We start from the raw sequence: 12407 nt of genomic DNA on the forward strand, positions 1-12407 counted from the left end.
ATTGTGAGGGACAAGAAATACTAGGGGTGAATCTAGGAAATAATAATGGAGAGGTTGCTCCATCATCTGGCTTGGAGGTGAGCCCTTCCTGATCCTGTCTCTAAGTATTTCTATAGAACCCTGTTTTATGAAATGTGATTGCCCCACAGCATTCTCTCTGCATTTCATTTTGGCCTGTATTGTGCCACATAACCCCTCAGATTGCAAAGGCCTTAGGGCAGATGCTGGTGTTGGGTCTGCACACCTGTCTGATTACACTGTATAACAGACTGTTAACTCTGGAACTTAAGGACAACATGTTGTAGCTTACTGACAACTGGAACTGTGGGGACAGCATAAAATAAATTGAATAACATGCCAAGGGCTATGGTACTGAGTACATTTATTTTCATATTGAATTCAATAAAATATTCACTTAAAAAGCCAACAACTGTAAGGGAAGCTGCTGCAATTATTAGAAGGGGGCAGTGGAAGGGGGCGGACGAGGGGCAGGCAGGGAGCAGGCAGGGTTCCGGGGAGCCGGGCAGTGGAAGGGGAAGGGACAGGACAGAAGCCCGGGGAGCCAAGCAGTGGAAGGGGCAGGCAGGCAGCGGGGAGGAGGCAGGACGGGGTCCCGGGGAGGCGGGCAGTGGAAGGGGCAGGCAGGGAGCCGGGAGGGGTCCAGGGAGCCGGTGGGAGGGAGGCGGGCGGGGCGCTGGCTCGCCGGCTGCGGGCGCAGGGCTGTGCCGGCCGCGCTCTCTTGCACACGGACAGCGGGGAGCGGTAGCCGGGGGCCGGGCGCTGCCATGTTCAGCCGGGGCTCTCGGAAGCGGCTCTCCTGCAGATCGGTGAGTGCGCCCGGCTCCCCGGGGTGCGCTGCGGCCAGGGCTCGGGACCGGACCTGCTCCGGGGGGCGCCCCGCCGCTTCCCCGCCCGGTGGCCCCGGCGAGCCCGAGCAGCCCCCCGTTGCTGCCCCTGCGGATCCGAGCCGGCGCCCGGAGTCCGCTGCGCGATCCCCCAGCCACACGCGCTGCAGGTGCCGCAGAAGGTGGCTCCCAGGCACGGACCCAGGGAGCCGCATCCAGCGGGGCTCGCCCTGCCTTTGTCCGGAGCTAGCCGGGACCGGCTTCAGACTTACCTGGGTGGGAGATCAGAGCCCCGGCCGGCACTGGGGGGTGGAGGCTGGTTTAGTTGGCGGGGAAATCATGTTGCTTTGCTTTCTTTTCTCAAAGCTGACTGCCCTGGGCGAGCCGGAGCGAGGGCAGCCCTGCAACGCGTGTGGCGAGCAGTGCCCTGGGTTTGCCTTGCATAAATGGAGGTAGGAACCCCTGCATGGTTTACAGTTTCCTCCTTAACTGGATCACGGGCAGGCCACAAAGTTCATTCCCGGAATGCAAAAGGGGGTGATTTGTGTGTGAATTTCCTCACTTTGTTTTTCCACCGGAAGGATCAAAGAGGAGATGCAGCAGCGGTGCACCCTTCAATGGCCTTTCCCAGGTGTGACCAGCCATGCTTATCTCGGTGTCCTTCGGTTGGGGTTTCACTCTCCTTTCATTGCTACTGTGCTTCAGAACTTTTACTGTTCCGCTCCAGTTTGAAAATATGGCACCATGGGGTTTTTAATTGTTTATTTATTTAAATCAGCTGTGACTGTTGAATTGTGACCCTAGATCTGCTACCTGTCATGTTTGGTCATTTTCAACGTACTGTTGGTTTTGTCTTCTTCCTAAGAAAGTTGCTTCCCTCCTGGGCACAGGTGGATTTCTGATATTATGCATTGGGATTGTTAAGCACGGAAATCCGTCCACTCAGAGCAAGAGAAACACCAACATTTCTAAGCACTTATTTTTTCCCCCCTGTGTGCTAGAATGATGGGCTGCTTGTTTCTGACCTGCCCACCCAGCTGCCACTGCTTTCGACATGCCCAATTCAACTTTGTGGCTTCTGCTGTCCCCCTAACAATTGGGTCTCGCTCATCAGATTGAACTGTAGACTCAAAATGAGGGACATGAATAATATAATGCTGGAACTGGCTGGATTAATTTATTTGGCATGAATGATGCCTGGAATAAATTGTCTAGGGAAGTTTTGGAATCTCCATCATTGGAGGTTTTTAAGAGCAAGTTAGACAAACACCTGTCAGAGATGGTCTAAATAATACTTAGTCCTGCCGGGAGTGCAGGGGACTGGACTAGAGGACTTTTCGAGGTCTATTCCATTATGATTCTATATCGGGGGTTGGCAACCTCTGGCATCTGGCTCACCATGGTAAGCATCCTGGCAGGCTGGGCTGGTTGGTTTATCTGCTATGTCGGCCAATTCAGCCGATCGCACCTTCCAGTGGCCGCAGTTTGCCGTCCCAGGCCAGTGGGGGTGGCGGGAAGTGCCGCGGGTCGAGGGACTGTACTGGCCATGGCTTCCCGCCACCCCCCTTGGCCTGGGATAAATTAATGGAGGATACATCAATGGCTATTAGCCAGGATAGGCAGGGACCATGTCCCTAGCCTCTGTTTGCCAGAAGCTGAGAGTAGGCGACAGGGACTGGATCACTTGATGATTCCCTGTTCTGTTTATTCCCTTTGGGCCACCTGGCATTGGCCACTGTCAGAAGACAGGACTCTGGGCTAGATGGATCTTTGGTCTGACCCAGAATGGCCATTTTTGTGTTCTTATGTTGATAGCCCATGTGCGTAAATTAGAACCTCTTTTAGCTGTTTTGTTACATTGGTGACTGTACCAGCTCCCATATAATTATTTTTAATTGCCTAAATATAAGAATATATAATCAAGTAAAATGAAGCCAGCTAATTTACCTACTTAAATAAATATATACAGTGGAGATACATTCATTTTTACTTTTGAGAGGTCTGTTCTCCCATTAGTGCCTAGGACTTATAAGTAGGCAAATATTAATAACAGTTCCTTTTGTAGGTCACACACTCATGGGAGAATAGACCTGCTGAATATGGAAAAAAGTACATTTAACTAGTACTGGGGGGGTTCATGAACAATAGCTCAGTAGTCTGAGCATTGGCCTGCTAAAGCCAGGGTTGTGAGCTCAGTCCTTGAGGGGGGCTATGTAGGGATCTGGGGCAAAAATCTGTCTGGGGATTTGTCCTCTTTGAGCAGGGGGTTGGACTAGATGACCTCCTGAGGTCCCTTCCAACCCTGATATTCTATGATTCTGCATTAAACTGCTGTGTGAAATTGAAAGAAACAATAGTTTAAGGGGATGTACAAGTCCATGTCAATTAACTGCTAGCAGTTCGTAAGCCTTTTTGTAATCCTTTAACAGTGTACTTTTGCTGATAAATGTAAATTGGACTTGGGCTTCAAAGATGGGAATTTACAACATACATCAGGGAGAGAGGAATTTATAAGCATGCAGATACTGAAAGTGGAATTCATCCCAGTTGCTGAGGCAAGCTTTATGTGGTATATATAATTACGTGGAATTGTGTGTGTTCTAATTAGCTGCAGTTTGGGGCATGATCTATAGGTCCATGTTAACAAGCAAGCAAAATTGTGTCCTGACAGATCTCAGAGATTTTTATGTTTTCACATTAATTGGAAAGTCACTTTTTTCGGGTATGGAGTTGATTTTGATTATTGATTGAAATTATCATTCTTGGAAGCATATGCATGCTTCCTGTTTGAAGGAAACCATTCATAAATAAATTACATTCTTCCAAACTATTTCTGCCTTCAGAATAAGACGACTATGTCTAATTTATAGGAAGTGAAATAATAATTTAAAAGGAAAGGGGGTTTTCAAATGATCTTGATTTATAATGATGAATGAATAGTATTAATCATATCTTTACATCACAATGTCACATTCATGTAAGCTTGTGGACTTCCTATGGTAATGTGCCAGCATTTTTAAGATGTATTTCAATGGATGCAAGTAAGAATAAATCATATGCAACAAATTCTTTAAATTTGGGCCCTTATATATGCACAAGACCCATATGAAGGCCATGGAAGTTTGTGCATCACTGATCCCCCACCAATTATAATTCAGAATTTAAATTTTCAGTTTGCAGTGATTTAGCAAAAAGAGAAGAAAAATAGTGTTTTTTTTTTAAAAAAAAAGAATCAAGACTGAATTTAGTCATCACTAGACATCAGTTCTGTGCTGCATTCCTCCAAAGACATGACTATCAAACAGTAGCTATTGTAGCCTGCAATTTCCCAGTGGTCTTGAACAGCAAAGTGACTTTTTACTTTAATAACATGTTTTCTTTTATTACAGTCGACTGTGAATTAAAGGTATAAAAAGACAAATATTCGTGTATGGTTATGTTCCTGAAAATGACCCATAATGTAAACAACAGATTCCTCGTTCAGTATTTAATATAGGCTGGCACTTGAAAGGTGGCGTTGTGCGAGAAAGTGAAATATTATTCAATAAAATCTCCAGCTCCTTAGGAGTCTGGCTGCTGTTTCCTAATCAGATCTGCATTACATTAAACTCTTTGCCATTCAACTTGTTAACAAGCTTTGCATTAAATAAAGCTGTCACTGCAGTTGAGTGACTGAATAGCCATTAGAAGTGTCTTGTGCATAACGTCTGGCCGAAGAAAAGCCTGCAAAATAGGTGGTCAGAGGAGAGAAAAGGGAAAGGAATTTATAGCCTGTTCCTAATGCAATTAGTATGAATATGCAAACCTTAAAGGTGTCAAATGAGTACCAAGCAGCAAAATGGCTCATGCTGCTTTTGCCACCCTGAAGTTTTTGCTAGTCCTTTCATATGGACATTGGAGAAAGTTATACTTGAAATTGCTTTTAGTGCCACTTTTAAAATATAGTGTTGAACTCAATCACGCATGCTGCCTGCCGCATGCTGTCTGATTTTGGTGTATCATCTACTGCTCTGTATTATTTAGATGTGTTTCCTCTTTCAGAGAGCCTTTTCACCATCAGTGACCCTCACAAGTCAAACACCCCTTTTATTTCCAATGCCCCCCACCTAGTCTTCCCCCCGCCACACACAAAACCCCCTACTCCAAGCAGAGTTTAACCTCATAATTTCTCCATGAATATTCATCTTACCATAGGCCTGATCCATTAAAGTACTGATGGGGTCTAGTTTAGTTGTTACCAGTCAAGACAGAGATCTTGGCGTCCTCATGGTTAGTTCTCTGAAAACATCCACTCAGTGTGCATTGGCAGTCAAATAAACCAACAGAATGTTAGAAACCATTAGAAAAGGGACAGATAATAAGACAGAAAATATCATAATGCCACTCTGTAAATCCATGGTTCGCCCACACCTTGAATCCTGCATGCAGTTCTGGTCATCCCATCTCAAAAAAGAGAGATTAGCACTGGTACAGAAAAGGGAAACAAAGATGATCAGGGTTATGGAACAGCTTTCATATTAGGAGAGATTCAAAAGACTGGGACTGTTCAGCTTGGAAAAGAGACAAAAGGGGGTATGATAGAGGTCTCTAAAATCCTGATTGGAGAAAGGGAATAGGCAAGTTATTTACCTTTTTAGACCGGCATTTACTTTCAAACTAGGGGTCAACCAAACAAAATTGATAAGCCACAGCTTTAAAATAAACATAGGGAAATACTTCACACAATGTGCCGTCAATCTATGGAACTCATTGCCAGGAGATGTTGTGAGGGCCAAATTATAACGTGGTTCAAAAATAACAAGGTAAGTTCATGGAGGACAGGTCCATCAGTGACTACTAGCCAAGATGGTCAGGGACACAATCCCATGCTCTGGGTGTCCCTAAGCTTCTGACTGTCAGAATCTGGGAGTCGATGACAGAGGATGGATCACTCAAGAATTGTCCTGTTTTGTTCATTGCCGCTGAAGCATCTGGCACTGGCCACTGTCAGAAGACAGGTTACGGGGCTAGATGGACCACTGGTCTAATCCAGTATGACCTCTCTTATGTTCTTAAATGGAGAAGTGCCAGAGACTCCATGAAATTCACTGGAGACTTCGCTGTTGCTATTGGCTTTACATGGAAGGTGCCCAGATGCCGTGCTGACAGGTGGCATTATAAAACCTAAGATAGATACTATTTTTAAAATTGGCCGAACTCTTGCAGAAAATCTTTGTTGCCATAGTTATGCTTCTCATTTGCAATAGCTTTAAATAGCCGTAATAAATGTGCCATAAAAAATGATGCTAATGCTTTTAGTTTTTGACGGCCACTGTGAAATCACATTTGTGTTGTTTATTGAATTCTTGTCCCTGTAACATGCTGCAACATTTTTTCCCTAAGTCATATTTTGATGGTCAAAAGTTCCACTTCTCCTCAAGTAGCCTGTTAAAATTGTTTTACAGTCTCCATAACTTTGGCTTATGTTTATGGAACAAGCATTGCCCAGTACTTAAAAAGACACTGTAAAGCAGAATCTTTAAAAGAAGGGAAACCATTTGTTCAACCATCTTCTCGGCTCGGTAATATTTAACATTAATGAATGAAATCCCATGGAGAGAGCTGTTGAAAGCATTCACTGTGTTCATAAAACATACAATGCCTCAAGGAAAGAGGATCCTAGATTTATATAGAGGTGTTGTGTTTTAGTGGACAGAGGCAAGACACCTAGTTGCTGTGTGATTTCGGGGAAATCACCTCATCTCTGTGTGGTGACAGGCCCAACCTTTGTCTGCTTTATTTAGGAGGTAAATTCTTTGGGGATAGGGACTGTCTCTTACTGTATGTTTGTACAGGGCCTAGCCCTTGATCTCAGCTGAGTCCTTTCGGGCAGTGTCTCTGAACCTTTCCAGATGACTGTACCCCTTTCAGGAGTCTGCTTTATCTTGTGTATCCAAGTGTCACCTCACTAAAAAACTGCTTGCTTACAAAATCAGACATAAAAAGACGCAAGTGTTGCAGCCACGCTAGTACTGAAAACTTGTGTACGTTTTCATTTTTACCATATAATTATCAAATAAATCAATTGGGATATAAATATTGTACAGCATATAGAGTGGTATAAATAAGTTATTATATGAAATTTTAGTTTGTACTGACTTTGCTAGTGCTTTTTAATGTAGCCTATTGTAAAACTAGGCAAATCTCTAGATGAGGTGATGTACCTGTGTATTCCCAGAGGTACATCTATCCTAGGGACTAATGTGCCAACGCTAAGAGGCTAATTGATTAAGATGAGCTATTATCAGCAGGAAAAAAAAAGCTTTTGTAGTGATAATCAAGATGGCCCATTTCAGACCATCTCAATTAATTAGCTTCTTAGAGTTGGTATGGCTACTTCCACCTTTTCATGTTCTATATGTATATATATCTCCTTACGATATGTTCCATTCTATGCATCTGAAGAAGTGGGCTGTAGCCCACTAAAGTTTATGCTCAAATAAATTTGTTAGTCTCTAAGGTGCCACAAGTACTCCTGTTCTTTTTACGGATACAGACTAACATGGCTGCTACTCTGAAACTAGTAATTCTATATTTGTACATAACCCAAATCTGCATATATTGGAGTCATATTCTTCTCTGGGGATATTCACGTCCCTGGCCAGCTTTTGGTCTTCAGTTTGATTACTGGTGTAGCTTCCAAAGGGCAGAAACAACAATGTTTTCAGTGTAGCACATGAATAATAACAGTGAATTCTGAAGCATTTGTCTCTGGCTTAAAAAAAAAAAGGAAATACAGATTATTGCTTCCATATGTTTTCAGCCTTTTTACACTGCTTGCAGTCGTTTCCTTTCATGAATAAACATGCTTTGCATCACTATCTCCTTTAGGATTCAGATATTCTACACGTCCTTGCATTTTTTTTTTAAAGCTTTTAGTTTGCAGACCATGAGCATACCTTACACAATCTTATCCTGTTTGAGCTTCTGTTCATATCACTTCCATTGCAGTAGCTTAAGGCCATGTTATCTTATTCAGTTTTTGTGGTGGGTTGCTGAAATAGACAAAACTGTACTGGTGGGATTGGGAAGAATATTGAACCTAATGACCACAAATACTCTTCCATTCCCATCTCCAGAAGCCATTCCTTGGAATGCCATGTGTTTTGGGGTTCTACAGAGTGAGTAAAGAAGGGTCTATCTCATGGAGAACTGTTCTACATGACATTATATCTTCTGCAGTTAATGTTGAGTCTATCAGCATTCATTTCTGCATGTTCTTGCTCTGCACCGTTAAATGCCTTGGGAGCCCAGCAAGGTGGGAGGGTCCCAGAGCTCGGGCTGCAATCCAAGCCTGGAAATCTACACTGCAATTAAACTGTCCCATAGCCAGAGTCCCATAAACCTGAGTCAGCCGGCATGGGCCAGCCACAAGTGTCTAACTGCAGTGTAGACATACGATAGATACATTGGAGTTGCTGCTTTGGCCCATTGACTTTACATCAGGACTTAAAATTAACCCCAATGGGACAATTTATCTCCACATACCTGTGAGAATTTATACTTGTTTGCTTCTTGTTTAACTGTATGTGTGTACTATAAAGCCCTGGAAGTAATCTAATGCTCTGACATACAATAGTAATTGTGGCCAACTCAAAAGACCGACCAAATGTAAATGAATGTATTTTTATTGAACGCTATAAAATACTTCTAAGAAAAACATTTACATTGTCTTCAGTGATTGTAAAATTGATCCATCAACCAGTGAACCCTAAGAAAGGGAAAATAATTTCTTGCCAAAGTTGAAGTTCTTCAGCCTTCTGTTCTGAGACATAAACTAGAAACTAAATTGTGCTGCTATTGAGTTATACAGACAAAAATCCGACTTAGCAAGATACTTGTGCCTGCATGTAACTTTAAGCATCTGAGTTCAATGGTCCCATTTACTTACATGTGTTAGGTTAAGCATGTGTAGATGTGTTTGTAGTATTGGGACCTAATTTATTATTTTATGACTTCTCTCTGTAGGTTTTCAATGAAAAAACAGTGTTAATATTATTGATCTATCTATGGTACTTATATGGGCCTCTGAGCACCTCACAATTTTTAATGTATTTGTCCTTACAGCATTCTGTGAGGTAGGGAAGTGTTAGAGGTGTGATTCCTCAGGCACACTCTATCACCTGGGTTAAGAGATGGGAGATCATGGGCTTTTTTGTCAAAATAATCTTTCTCCTTCCACTTCTGATTTTCTTTCATCTTTGTATGGCTTCTTTGTGATGAGATTTCAGGAAGTTGGTGAATTAGATCGGATCCTTCTTCCCATTAACTGCTGAGTTGGAGAAAAGCCATTCTCCAGAGGCGTACTTCAGTAAACCAGTAAAGTTTATACAAATCACCCCCACTCTCAAAAGTTTTCTTTGTAAGGTTCTTTACTATCCTTTTAGACCTTTCCACAAGTCCATATGATTGGTGGTAATTTGGACTTGATTTTTTGAGATCAAAATCCCCATCTCTGGCAAATTGCCTAAAATCTGCACTGGAAAATTGGGGCCCATTATTGCTAATGACTTCATCTGGAATTCCATGTCTGGAGAAGACTTACTCTTAGTACTGTGCAGTGTGTAAATTTCTGGATGCCAAGAATAAGAATCTGTGACTATTAAATAATTCTTTGACGGCCAGGTATAAATCAGTGCCTACCTTCTCATAAGGCCTTTGTGGGACTGGATGAGGTTTCAGTGGCTCTGCCTGTTGACATGGCTCATATTTCAATACAGCACCATTTTCCCAAGTTATAGCCTTGACTGCTAGACTCTCTCCTTTATGGGGTGCCAGGAGGAAAAAATGGTAGCCATTACAATTTGTTTCATGAGGTTGTCCTGCTGCAATGACGTTCATGCTTCAGATAATCTGCATACTGGACCAAGTTCTCAGCGGGAGTGGGGGGAAGGCAATCAGTTTTCTTATTTCTGCTACCCCATAGATGAAGGGTTCTTGCTGTGTTGAGTAGGCATTGCGTCCTATGAGTAATTGAGAAGACATGTCATTTTACTACTTAGTAAGGTTGATATTTATTTGTATTGCTTAGAATCCACAATCAGGAAGCAAGGCCGTTTTGTGCTAGATGCCTGTAAATGAAATAATGCTTGGTATGAAAGGAACTGATTAGCAGCAGTTGGAGAACTTGTGAAGTGAAAGAATTTTTTGGGGCGGAGGGTGGTTGCTTTGATCAAACTTTTTGATCTGAATTCTACAATATTCTGTTGTGTAGTTGTTGAGGGGATTCAGTCGGTAGATGGATCTGAAGGCATCTCACATATTTACGTAAAAGAACTTGCCTTTGGTGAAGTCCCAGTACTCTGTAGCAAAGCTCCCTTGTGTAGAGCTATTGCAGTGATATTGTTCTAATTTTCAAGTCAGGTTTCCGATTTGCATAGTAACAATGTGTAGTTGGCTACTATTTATTTCCTGAAAGGGCCTGAGCCTTGTATTTATCATCAGCACTTCACATGCCATCTGGCTCAATGAGTGTTGGAAGGGGCTGGGTTCCCTCAGTGGGAGCAATCTCTTGAGAAGTGCCCAACGCTTCAGAAGCAGAGCTCCATCATGGATGGTAGAAGTCAATATAGCCATCGCTGACCGAATGTTTGTGGGATTGAATAGCCCTTCATTCATTCAGATCACTTGAACATTTGAGAACTGCTGCTTTAGGATAGCAGAGTGGTTTTTAAACTAGCAATTCAAGATCTTAAGAGTGAAAAGATTCGGAGTAACACTAGTGGGTTGGTGAGAAAAATACCTAGGTACAGAGAAGGGAAACACAGCTAAAAATTAAAAGAGTGTGTAAAGACATCTAAAGGACATGATTTACGGAAACAGTGTTTCTCAGACTGTGGTCCACCGGTGGCCCTCCTAGCACTTGGTGAAGAGCCCTGGAGAGTTGTCAGCCCACGTGATGTTGGCAATTTTTTGTTTCTAGGTGCCACATTGCACCAAAGTCAACTAAAAATACATTCAATATTTCCCCAGTATTACTTTTCACTGGAAATAATGGCTATAGTTGCCACCAGGACATTATGGGATAACAAATAGGAAGGAGAGGGTGTCCATGACATTGTCAGTGGGAGATGTCCACGAGGCTTCTCTCTCTATTAAGATATGGTCCACGTTGCAAAGATCTTTGAAGGCCTCTGATATAAGAGAATGAAGGTTTGATTCTGCTTCCACTTATGCTACTGTAAGTTGGGAATTACTCCCATGAAGTCACAAGAGATGGGCTGTGGCTGGTGTAAAACTGGTGTAACTCAGAGCAGAGTTGGATCCTGAGTCTCTCCTGGCTGGTAGAAGCTGTTGAGATTGTCTCAGGTGTTCTTGCTGCCAATTCCTGGGAGTGAATTTTCCTGGATAAGGTCCTTTTCCTTAGACTTGAAGGTCCTTCAGTGTGGTGCTCACTTCCATAAAAGAAGGATGATCTTGTGGTTAAGCCACAGGACTGGTAAGTGGGGTGGTCTGGATTCAATTTCAGATCTTCTCGATGATGCCTCAATTTCCCATCTGGACAATGGGGATAATAATACTTGCCTTCTCCCACTCTGTTTTCTCTTCACTTTGCAAGCTCTTTGGGAAAGGAACCACATCTTTGCGCGTGCGTGTGTGTGTGTACACATATACAGTGCCAAGCACAATATGCCTTTAGGTAATTGTCTGTAATACTATAATAATAACTTCCTCCAGTATTCTGACAGAGGCCAGGTGTGGTTGTCCTTAAGATGGTAAGGCATACACATTTATTAGGCTTTTAGTTGGCCTTAATTACACCAGCATAAGGGCTTGATTGTTGCAGATGTCATTTGGCTTAGTGGCTTATCGTAGTGCAGCTGTGGTTTATTGCCATCTAGGTGTGAGTACGGTTTTTTTTTATTGTTAATTTAAATTTTCTTATTCGATAAATCGACTCTGCGTCTCAGGGTACGTCTACACCATGAATGCAGGTTTGATTGCAGTGCACAGCCGAGCCAGCTTTCGTCCAGTTGATGTGGCTAACAGCGGGAGTGAGGATGTGGCCCACACAGGCTTCAGCGCATGCTAGCTGCCCCATTCCATGCTCGCTGAGGACCCTAAGGACTTGGGTTGCTGGCCTGCTCTGGGTTCCTCACTGTCTTGTCTTCACTGCTTTTGTTGCCCATGCTATCTAGATGAAAGCTAGCGGGGATACGCCTACCCACACTGCAGCCAGACTTCATTTGCAGGGTAGACCTATCCTGGGAAGCCATCTGGTCTAGTAGAGTCAGCACAGGACTGGGAACGGGGAACTCATGGATTCTAATTCTACTTGATTAACTGTCAGCCTTCAAGAATCCCATACCTTGTGCTTTGTGAGCCCAACTGGGAGCCTGTTAGCTGGGTTGGGTTGTGGCTGGTGAGGAGGGGCTCTGGGACCATTGTGGGAGGGAGGGTACATTGGACCCTTTCAAGAGGGTGCTCACTTGGTTTCCCCCATAGTACCCTCTACCTCTCAGCCTCCTGCAGGGAGAATACTTCTGGGAATCCCTGGAGCATGGCTGAAGCTGGGAAAGCTAC

The 12407-nt window shown here is 43.4% G+C and overlaps 1 protein-coding gene across 1 annotated transcript in view; it reads left to right on the forward strand.

Moving 5' to 3' along the window:
- The first annotated feature begins 764 nt into the window (after positions 1-764).
- PRICKLE2 (prickle planar cell polarity protein 2) overlaps positions 765-12407 on the forward strand; it is a 192542-nt gene continuing 180899 nt past the window's right edge. The window contains exons 1-2 of the mRNA XM_032801038.1: positions 765-827; positions 1212-1297. Of these exons, the coding sequence (XP_032656929.1) occupies positions 786-827; positions 1212-1297 (128 nt within the window). The 5' untranslated portion in view covers positions 765-785. The remainder of the gene's footprint in view (positions 828-1211; positions 1298-12407) is intronic.

The sequence above is a fragment of the Chelonoidis abingdonii genome, chromosome 17 (assembly GCF_003597395.2).
Source record: "Chelonoidis abingdonii isolate Lonesome George chromosome 17, CheloAbing_2.0, whole genome shotgun sequence".
NCBI classification, from domain to species: domain Eukaryota; kingdom Metazoa; phylum Chordata; order Testudines; family Testudinidae; genus Chelonoidis; species Chelonoidis abingdonii.